The sequence below is a fragment of the Oryza brachyantha genome, chromosome 4, assembly GCF_000231095.2.
Source record: "Oryza brachyantha chromosome 4, ObraRS2, whole genome shotgun sequence".
NCBI classification, from domain to species: domain Eukaryota; kingdom Viridiplantae; phylum Streptophyta; class Magnoliopsida; order Poales; family Poaceae; genus Oryza; species Oryza brachyantha.
This window is the reverse complement of record NC_023166.2, coordinates 7,918,289-7,930,212: the sequence shown is the minus strand read 5'-3', so window position 1 is coordinate 7,930,212 and position 11,924 is coordinate 7,918,289. Positions and strand designations below refer to the sequence as shown.

The following is an 11,924-nucleotide window of genomic DNA, read 5'->3' as shown; positions in this document are numbered from 1 at the left end:
TAGTAAAACTACTATAAGAACAACCAATGTATTATAAGGTTTAACATGAGATTAAATTACTCTGTTTTAGCACATGGAAGTGTACCATTGTTCGCATATCTGTTGGTTGCACCAATTTACACCAATAGATTCAGTAATTAATTCTCATGACGAGTTTAAAATATGGTTCACTGCTCCTATTTAAAATAAGCAAGTTGTTATCCTCAAGTTTGATCGGCGTTTAGTACAGTCAAAAAGACTATTTTTCCCTAGGAGATTTTGTCTATACGAGGTTTATTTGGTGATTTATAATGTATGCTACAAGAGAAGTTGTAGATTGTTAGAGATATGATCCGAATTTTAATATGCAATATACTCGTGTTATGCTATTAGTTTTTGAGAAGACTTATAGTTTTTTTTCTCTTAGGCACTTTATAGTTTTTTTCTATTAGGTCTTGTAGAGTTTTCTAGTAAGACTTGTATCTCTTTTTCTATTATGACTCTTAGACCCTCCTTTATATATCTCTTCTAAGATAGACGAGTAGAGTCCGATGGCTCAATGTTACTCTCATGTGTTATAATCATCTCCTTGCAGAGATTATTGTTGGTCAATGTCTATGGTTTTTCCCATAAGGGTTTCCAAGTAAAAATACCGTGCCTGTAATGTGCATCGATTTTCCTAACAAAATGTTTGCATATACTCAGTGTAACTTACCAGCCTCTAAAATTCAGCTGGATGGCCCTAGATGATGGAGTGGCGAGCCAGCCAATCAAATGGGTCATTGATTGTTCTCGTGCTCAATCTGACAATTTCATTGTTTGGAATTGAGCATATGAGAATTGTTACTTTTGATATTTGATCTGAGACCTTTTATTTGCAAGCTCTAACTGCAATGAACTGGTTATTAAATGTTTGCCATCATATGTTGATCGTGTTCATTAGTATGACAGGACGCAGTTGGATTATCTTTTCCCAAACGGGCGAAAAACTAACAGATTTGATTTCACTAGTAATCTTGGTAACCGAAAAATACACCGTTTACTTTTACAGGGGACAACTTTTTGTATGTTACCAAGCAGACCTAAAAGGCCAGCTGCTGTGAATATCTCACCTTATGAAATTCAATTCAACCATTAGCCGTTGTTTAATTATAAATGAAATGAGTATGATAAGGCCACTAGTAAGTAGTACAGTAATTAATTAGCTTTTAAGGGGGACAACTATGATAACATCATATAACTCACAAAGTTGAAAATACCATTGACAAATTAATGGGGCCAGTTTTCACCTTTTATTCTAACATATCATTTGTTTTTTTATATTGGAACAATTTAATTTGTCCGTGGAAACAAGTTGATGTTTGCTTGGAACAAATTGATTGAAACCGGATGATAATTTTAGTGCCATCGGAACAATATCTTCTCTATGGTAGGATAAAATACCGTACACCATACACGTCATATTATAAGTGTTATAGATATGATCCAGCACCGTACACGTCATATTATAAGTGTTATAGATATGATCCAAATTACAGTATAAAATATATTTAGATTATATTATTAGTTTTGTAACATGACTTTTAGTTCTTTAGAACTCTTATAGTCTCCTAATAGGACTTGTAGTCTTTTCCTATTAGCACCATTAGATTTTTCCCTTTAATATCTTTAGTAAACTGCATGAGAAGAACACGACACAGTCTGTTGTACTCTCACGCATTGTAATCATCTCTTTTAGTGATTAACCCGACACAAATTCATCTACTGTTCATCATTTACATTCCGGTGCCCGCCCATTGCAGCACACATACGCTCCCTGACATTATGACATCACATTCATACGCGCTCTAGCCTTCCCCATCATTAGACTCTTCCTTACGCATATACAACAAATTTAAATTTTTAACTTTAAATTTAGAGTTAATTTTGCGGGCTTTTTTTATCATGGCTTATTTTTCAGTCATGACAGTTAGATCAATATAAACACATATATAACAGATCTAGTCCTATATTATTTTTTATTTATAAATATAACGTTTCACTTTTACCGAAAAAGTAAAAAAAACGACATCCCTGTCGCTCCGAATCATGAGGCAGGTAAGGCATGGCGGCCAATTCAGCAGTCAGAATCCATCCACATTCCGGCTCCTTCGGTTGAATGACAATAGTTGTAACTTGGATCTCCCGCAATTTCAGAGACAGAAGCTGTCTGCACGAGTGCTACTGTAGAAGACAACACCATAGACGTGCGTCTGAAATCCCTACTACCTCCCATTCCTAGGAGCAGCGGCTGTGTACGTACGCTTAAAGTGTCACCGTTTATGTGATCATTTAGCTTGGTGCCATTTCTGTTGGGTTCGTTGTATCTTATGATCCCAGCCTGTCTAACTGGGATGTGCGTGTGCCCCTATTGCTGGCCTGCCTTTGATCAGTTGGTGCTAGTTGTGCGCCTACTAATAAAAGGAAGTTTCACCTTATTGTTTAAGGTACCCTTTAATGATTGTGAGTTGTCCGTTATTTTGGATCCAACCGATCTGATTTTCTTATATGACGCTGCTAGCACGTGTAGTAGAAATTTTATAGAGGGAAAATTAGAACTAAAATATATAACATTACAATAAGTTTATGTGTAATATATCATATTGAAATAGATGAATTGGTAAATATATCTTACCGGAGTCTCAAATACAATATTTAATATACTTATGAAATACATTAGATTTAAATTTTAGTATACTACTGCCCTGCCCTTATTAGTAGAAGGTAGTGTAACAATGCGCAATTAAAGAGATCAGCAACAAAGCTATCGATTACAATGATTGGAAATAATATTTATAGGGTGCTTTAGATCGTGGAAAAGATGGTTACATACAAGATTATATTAGTTCAGGCCCTAGGCGTAAGGTAATACCCTACTCTAGTGCGTTAATCAATTGTATAATAGATAGCACTATGGCATGCACAATAACGAGTATTATCTCCTTCAGGGCTACCCAAGTCCTTGTTTATGCTAAGGACAAGATTATCTAACAAACTGAACAACAACCAACGAGACAAACGAATGGACATAACTTTTTGCATGTCTAACTTACCACACATGTCAGCTAGTCGGGTTAGCTTTACTTAGGTATGTTAACAGATCGGATAATATCCGATCCGATCTGGTCCGAATCCGTTTAAATTGAGGATATGGTAGGAGTTTACAACTAGCCAGTAGATACGGATTCGGATTCAGATAATGAGTTGCGGATTCGAATACGGATATGATATTGTTAATATCCGGTGGATGCGGATTATCCGATTTTATTACCGGATTATCCGATAGACATTTTAGCGGATAATCTGAGTTTTTAGCCCACAAAGCACTCAATCAAAAGCCCATCAATAGCCTAAGTATTTTTAATTCAATATTGAATGACAATGTATTGATTACATGTACATATCATATCCGGTCATAATAATCCGTTTTCGAGCCGACTCCGCACCATTTCAGACATCCACAACAATCCGCATCCGAAAATATCCGCACCCGCTCCACATCCACTTAAAAATTATGATTTAAGATATGGTACGACAACTATCCGTCTCAATCCGCTCCGTTAACACCCTAGCTCTACTCAACCCAGCCCGTAACAACAGACATTAAGCCTACTAGTTGGGTACCCTGGGCCATGTATAATTAAGTATTTTGTATATTTATTGGTCAATGGGGAATTTCCGTTTATAATTATTTCAATATCAATTAGCAAAGGACATGCCAAAATTTTGTATTTGCCAACTATTATGTTCTACATGTACCAAATACATCATAGTGTTTATTTCCTACTTTCCATAATTGTTTCCAACTTTTTAGGATTTTCTCATAATTATTTTGCTCAGACCAAACAACCCATGATTTTAAGCTCAAGGCTTGTGGCGTGCGGCACAACAACCATGCCACCGGCGAGCAGCGGTAACAACTCCACTCACAGTTTCGCAAACACTGACTGTATATCCAAAATCCCTTAAATTTTCTAACGGATGTAGTATTCAATTTATTTGGAAATTAAAATATATATTCAACTAAGTTGGAAAAATATTTATATGCATGATTAGAAACAGTTTTACGGTGCTTCATCCTAACTCTTCAGAGGTAAAAGTTCTTGGCTAATCTTGACCATTGAATTTTAGCATCTTATTTCTAACCGACATAAAAGATGAAGCGTTTTTTGTTGCTAATGGTACATGCATGCATACTACGAAAATAATAATAACATCGAGCACATTCTATCTGAAAATTTCATTTATATTGCTACAAAACATCAAAGCTTGAAAGGAAACTTAACATACATATTATGACAGAACTTTTTTCTATTTGGAGCCAAATATATATGGCTGAATTTGAAGACTATATTAGGCTTGCCTTTTTGTTTTGCAAAAGTTTTACACATAGTTCCAAACACATCATATTATCAAAATACTTTCCATTCTAAATATATCTATACTACTCACATTCATCAAACACATTTGTAACTTGCAGATATACTAACCCCGAATGCCAACGGTACCGTCTTTGAAGCCAAACCAAGATGCAGTTTCGATGCATGGACATACGTAGCCAGGCAACTACTGGTGCTGTAAACCGTGATTCTCACTGCTCGTGTCCACTTATTTCACAACTGGAAGAGACGTGCGCCACTCCACCCGTCACCGTTGCCATGTCATTGCTTACCGAGTTCTCATGGGCGGCGAGCTGACGAAAACTCATAGGTTAACTGTGAACGCTGAAAACTGGAGAGGTGCGTGGCAGCGTCAGGAGGGAGCTGGGTGTCGCTGCTGTCCTTGATACCTCCCATTCCAATTGTTTGTTCTTCATGGACAGATACATCTCGTTCTACATACAAGTGATGTATGTATATATATATATATATATATATATATATATATATATATATATATGTATGTATATGCTTTTAATGTTGTGGCAACTTTTTCTTATTTTGCTCAGCACCCATCTGAGCATTTTGCACTGAAGACAATCTCTACAGTTAGTTTGTTATTTTTTTTGACGTCGTTGACTTTTACATTTAAAAAATCTATATAATTATTAGTTATTTTGTTGTAATTTAGTTTATTAAAATTTATGACTTATAAGTTTACATGTTCTGAATAAGACGAATAGTTAAACGTAGATAGAAAATCAATGGTGCCAAATAAAGAAACTGAATAGAGTACTCGGCTCTCACGTATCGAAATAAATTCGCCCCTGAAATGTGCCCGCCACCCAAGAAATCCATTCATCGACTTAAATGTTTTGGGCCATTGTCCGAACTAGCACAATCCACTCATAAATAGTACGAATAAAGCAGTGTTAATCTAGTGAAAAACTTAATAGTAGAGCTAACATAGAGTTAATTTATTAACCATAAGATTATTCTAAAGTCAACACGTATAATGAATTGACTATAACGGGCCCCGGACCTGACCCCCATAGATCCCTGTACCCAAACGGGGCCCCGGTGATCCCAAGAAACAATGCATATAAAGAAAGGGAGAGGCTCAACGTCGGTCTATCACGCCGCCACCGGGCAGTTGCGCCTGGGCCGGGCTGTTGCGCTTGAGAAGCTAAGAGTGAGAGGGAGTGGGAGAGAGACTATAATTGGTTTGTTAGGATTTTATTGAGTTTTTAGCATATTGGGTCTTAACTGTACTAATTTTTTGAAGTTTAATAGACCTCCTCGTGTTCCGGCGGGGGTAAACCCTCCTCCGCTCTCGACTCTGACCCCGACCCAAACCTGAGGCCCGGTCCCAGATCCCCGCACGGTGAAAATATTCCCTACCACTGCCCCTAGTTGGCCCTGCTGGGTTGACCTAATAGGCCTAAGGGAGCCCACTAGAAGTGTAGTGAGCTCGCATCGTATATTTTTCTATAGAAAATTAATGCATAAAAATTATTTAGATCATCTAATTAGCTTATGAACTGTCTGATCCGAGTGGTCCATACTTAGTGGATAGTTATCTAGTAACGACTGCTGCACATGTGAACAGTGAATTTTACTACTACCCTTGTTTCATATTGTAAGTCTTTATAGTATTGTCTAAATTAATTCACTGATGAATATATATAATTTATATATATGTCTATATTCATTAGCATTTATGGACAACGCTAGAAAGTCTTATATTGTGAAACAGAGGGAGTAGGCTTTTCCGGTCCAGTGGTTAAGTGATCTAGATACTTTGAGGATATAACAATGGGCCAAGAAATCAGTTTAACTTAGACTGTGGACCCACGTGGGTTTGCACGAAAAATGTTTGTAAAAGGAAATACTTAACGATTTTAGTTTGTAGAGTTGCAACGTATTTGAATTTGAAAATGAAACAGGGCTGAGCAAAATAGCGAATGACCAAGATGCCCTACACCCTCTCTTCTCCCCACGGCGGCGGCTGCTCCGATCCAGCGAGAGCCGGAGGGTGGTAGGAGGCTAGGGTTCTGCCTCCTCCTCGCGCGCGGCCGCCCGCGACGAGCCTCGACGGCCTTGTCTCCTCCCCGCCCCCACCCCTGTCCTCCTCGCGCGCACGGCCCGCGGTGGCGTCGCGGCCGGCGCACCCCCTACCACCTGCCTCCATCGCCGTTCAAATCGAGCAGGTATGCCTCGTTCTTCTCCCGTGGACTTCCCCTCAGTGCATCGAGGCTTGGATCTGTTGTTTTGCCTGATTACCTCCGATTAACCCATCCAGTTTATTCTGGATTAGTTTTATTTTTATCAGGAACAATTGATTTGCTAACGATGTTGAAAAAACATATGTATGTATAAATGTAGGTAGTTTAGTAGTTTAGATGTTCCAAGGAAGCAAACGAATTCATTTGTATTGTCCGATTTGAACTAGTGTGTGGTAATTTGTTGCTTAATGCATTTATCTGTCTAGTCATGCCTCTTAAGTTCAGATCTTGAACCCCCATTAGGAAGATCATCGCGCTGCCATTGGCAACGCGTGTAGGGGTATTTAACAGCTTCCTGTTCGTGTGGACTCTCGTACTCCATTGCTGAATTGTTTTACTTGCACTTGAACCAGCTGCATCGATTTCTGATAAAAAGAATTCGCTGATATTTCGCAGTTGTCGGCCTTCTCGTGTATGTAGGTTATTTGCCATGTTGAGTGAAAAATTGCTGCGGAGCGTAAGCGTGAGGAGGCTCCTAGCACAGCAAAGAAATTCAGTTGGTGGTAATTTGCTTTTCTTTCCTTTTGCCTGTAAGGTACTCATCATGTGTATGACCCAGTGTTTGGTGTCTACTGTTTTTAGAGTTTTACAGAAAATCACAAGCATGGTGTTCGACTGCTTCTTTTCCTAATGTTGATGACAAGAATGGCATGGGCGGTCATGCTGAAGATGATTTCGCACATTCTAAGCCAGGCCATATATTCCGTGGTGTGCACAGGGTATTCCATGCTTATGCGCTCTATGTCAATATGCACTTTGTGTATTAGACAAATAAATATGAGCCTTTTTGTTTTGATATATCAAAGTTTGACCATTGTTCACTTATCTCATACTTGCTAGGCAATTATTTGTGGCAAAGTTGGACAAGTGCCAGTGCAGAAAATACTAAGAAATGGACATACAGTAACTGTGTTTACTGTCGGGACAGGTGGCATGTTTGACCAGAGGATAGGAGGCGCTGAAAACCTGCCAATGCCAGCTCAGTGGCATCGGATATCTGTTCACAATGAGCAGCTTGGTGCTTATGCTGTTCAGAAATTGGTCAAGAAGTAAGGCTTATAGCATAAGGCTTATATTTGCTCATGTATGATATGGTATTTAAACTTTGGTTCAGACTCTTAATAATACTAAGGATACATTATCATCATGCCTTATTTCAGTTCTGCAGTTTATGTGGAGGGTGACATCGAGACCAGAGTTTACAATGACAGAATTAATGATCAGCTGAAAAATATACCAGAGATCTGTGTACGACGTGATGGTATATATGTGCTGATATTAAATAAATATTCTCCATGTATCATTTCTATTTCCTATAGAAACACTCAATAGCTATACTGTGCAAACTAACTGAACTAATTATTGGAAATGAACTTGCTTTACTGTTTATACTTTCCTTTATTCTGTGGCCCACATGCCCACTAAACCACTCCATACATGTTTGTGTCCTCTTATACAGTGATCATATCATTTCTTGATACTATTCATTCTGTAGTAATTATTTATGTTTTGCTTTTTTCCATTTTGTTTACATGTATAAACTTTTGCTTTGTAAATTTTTATCTTTGCAGGCAAGATTCACTTGATTCAATCCGGAGATAGCGATCTTAGCAAATCATTGGATGAGTTAAGTAAGTTCTGTTCGCATCTTTTTGCAAAGCTAGCATTTCATTTTTTTTTTGTCTTTTTGCAAAGCTAGCATTTCATAAACTTTCAGATGTAAGATCTGTTCAACACTAAAGATCATCATAATTTTGTTGGCAGGGGAAGGATTGTTCTAGTTGTGAAGCTACGGATGATCCAGCAAAAATAGGCAGAGATGTTAGGTTATCTCCTCTAGTTCAAAGTTCTGGGAGTTATTTTGTTAGTTTAGCAGTAGTAAGTTTATCATGAAGGTTTGCATGCCTTCCTAGATCCAAATAATGTGCTTGCTGTTCTTTTTATACCATTTCAGATGATAGGATGCTCTTCTATATTATCGAGTAAACTCATTGGTATCTATTTTTCATTTTCTTCATTTTCGAAGAGAACAGTACTGGAATTACCACCCGGGTACAAATTTCCGCATTTGTGCTTGGAAGACACAGCTATTCTCAGTTTTGTTTGCCCTGGGCATTTTATGTCCATTGCCTCAACGCTGATTCTAATTTTTTTCATGGTTACTATAGTTAAAGGTTGATGCAGCACTTGCGCCTGCTCGGACGATAACAGTAACGCTGGCATCAGATGGTTCGTGCCTTAGCATCAAATGTTATGCAGTTTGAACCAGCCGTGCCATCGTCTCCTTAAGCAGGCCTGACGAAGAATGCAGAATAGATCAAGCAAAGCAGAGAAGCAGAGAGTTCATTAGGTCAGTGCAAAGTTTTCTTGTCAAAACATACACGATTTCTCTGTTGTTTCGAGGTTCTCTGTTGCCTAAATAGCTTGCAATAGCAACCCCAGAATGGTAATAAGATGGCTGTCCACTGCTTAAGACACTGCGTTGGTGGTCTCTATTATTTTTCACTCATATTTGATCGTTTAATGACAAAAGATTTTTTTTAAAAAAAGAATGCCATGTTAGGGTACTCTGGCTCACAACCACAAACTTGGGTGTAGTAAAGAAGCAATTTTATGATGTATTCGTGCAGCAAATGTCCCAAAACTAGAGTGTTGCGGGGTCAATTTCGCCTTGATATAAACCATTCCTGAACCTATTCAGCGCGACGTTACTGCAAATTGGATCTCAAGCATGGATCAAATTAAACTAAGCTCTTACAATGATGATTCAACTTAGCTAGAACATTTCAATTCGAATTTACCATAAGAACATAGACAGTTTGACACCATGAATGCTTCATGTCATTTCGATTCATTATCTGAATATTTCCCACCTTGAGGGATTAGATCATCTGATATCTATAGAGTGGATTTTCACTTTATAGTAGTTAATTTTATTATTTATACCATAACATAATTATCAAAAAAGTATTTTCACTTTATAGTAGTTAATTTTATTATTTATACCATAACATAATTATCAAAAAAGTAGTTAATCTTTTATTTTTTATCTTTCATCTTGACCTGACGAACGGACGCTGAGTTCACTGCAGGGTTAGTAGCAGCGTAAAACAGTCTTCGATTAGATACCTGATACCTTCCATTCCGACTAAGATCATTGCATAATATTATTGTTTTCTTTTGTTGCCGATGAACTAGGTTCAGTGCCTGGTACCACCTTCACTATGGCGCACGGCTTCATTCCATTACTGTCATGAAGTGTAGAATGGTTACATGGCTCGCCTTTTGTAGCCTGAAATTTTCAATTCTAAGGAACGATAATTATCCATCCATAAAAGTTAACCATGTCTCCCTAGTTTCACTAAACTGAAGAAAATTCATTAAATTAGTGCAGACAAGTGTACTGGATATAAAATATGGCCCTTATGTAGATTGAGCTACAATTTTGTTGACACCAAATATATTTTATCTTGGAGTAGTAAAAAATGTGTTGATCTGACGTACTGAATTCACGCAAGAGTCTGGGAGATCTTAGCTCCAGTGTAGGTCCTAAATCTTGATGAGGTGTGATCGTGCCAGTCAACTTGATTCTACCCATGGTAAGATAAATAACAAACAAGCCGATTAGCTATTAGCCCGATGGATAATTGAGGGTCTAGTCAATTAGATGTTGCTGTGGTAGAGATAAGCTTTCTATCAACTGATTGTGCTCTTTCTTTACATGAACTTATGAACGGATCTTATCAAATTGTGATGTTATATATATATGACGGTTAAAATCTTAAATAAAAATTAGAAGTTGATTAATTGGAATAACCTTTCTGTTAAGGATGGAATCAACAAAATGCAGCGCTGATACTATGATGTGTTTAACAACATAGAAAGTGTATTCTAAAGGTTATCCTGTGGGGTGAGCTCACAATGATTTATTGTCCTTATTAGCACACCTCATGACGCATGTCTACTATCACAAAAAAACAGATTGCCAATGCTAACTTTGGTTTTGTAGCACTGGAATCACCGATGTCTTCTATTGATGGTGATTTTAATATGGCCGCCCGGGATGTTCCTGACACTCCCGACATCGCCTGGACATACACTGCTATAACAGAACAGATTGTCGACACTAACTTTGGTTTTGTAGGACTGGAATCACTGATGCCTTTCATTCTAAATGGTTATGCTCTGGCAAATCTGTCAACCATGCATGGCAGTTTGATTTGATTCGATTCGATTCTAGTTTGGAAGACCTACAGTTCTGCACTGTTTGTGACATTTTGATAGCTCTCGTTCCATCCATTTTATGCTGGGTGCATACGCTGGCAGGTGAAAGCCTCAAATAGCTGCCCCTGCAGCTTGTAACCTGTTCAATTTCATTTCATCACCAATGGTTCACAAGGCAGACATTAAATGGATTGGGTTTCAACTGCAACGAGAATAGAGATACGCCAAGAACGCTATTGCCTCTGTTTAGCTTGTTAAATCCTTGTAACGCCAGTTCTCAGAATATATTTGCAGTTAAATCATGCACACCAAGCCCCTCATCTAACTATAATTCTGAAAAACTTGCAATAATACCCAATTGTGGTGGTAGTCGATTGAAGCCCAATTGTACAGGGTTATATGGAGCAGTCAATATCATTAGCTAAATTAAATTGTACAGAGTTCTGTGCTGGTAGGAAATTGCAGCCCAAGAGAAATGGAATTTCTGCCCAAGTTAGGTTGAAAATATAGTGTAGTAATAGAACGTCAGAAATAATCATGAGTTTCAGCGTGCCCTCTAGCAAATGAACGGTTTTATATATGATGTCTTGTAGAACATGCCTCCGAAACTGGAGTGTCTATATCTAATTTTCCCATGATATATATGAAGTATCTTGGGAGATGAAATTACTCTGCTCTTTATGTTAAACTGATTTCCAGCTTGGATACTTTTTCACAACAAAAATACTAAACTTTTACACCGAAAAATATGGTAATTTAAGATATTTTTTTAAAGATGGTAAAAAAGGTCAAACAATATTGTTTTGTGGTTGGAATCACCGATACCTCCCATTCTAACTTGGTATATGCATGTTTTTCACAATGGATGATAATTCCTTGCCGGTGTATAATGCACACAACTAAGCAATTATGTTTATACCTTACCTATAAACAAGATATATATGCAGCTCAAACCTGCGTGAGATTTTTTACCATCTTTAAGAAACATCTTGAGGTACTCTATTTTCAGTGTAGAACC

At 37.7% G+C, this 11,924-nt stretch overlaps 1 protein-coding gene across 1 annotated transcript; it reads left to right on the top strand.

Annotated features, from left to right (window-relative positions):
* The first annotated feature begins 6,332 nt into the window (after window positions 1-6,332).
* On the top strand, window positions 6,333-8,827 carry LOC102705335 (single-stranded DNA-binding protein, mitochondrial-like). The gene is made up of 7 exons (XM_006652129.3): window positions 6,333-6,607; window positions 7,103-7,185; window positions 7,265-7,401; window positions 7,523-7,731; window positions 7,843-7,943; window positions 8,254-8,313; window positions 8,447-8,827. Exons 2-7 carry the CDS (start codon window positions 7,113-7,115, stop codon window positions 8,461-8,463), a joined length of 597 nt encoding a protein of 198 aa, XP_006652192.1. The 5' UTR covers window positions 6,333-6,607; window positions 7,103-7,112; the 3' UTR covers window positions 8,464-8,827.
* Window positions 8,828-11,924: the final 3,097 nt, after the last annotated feature.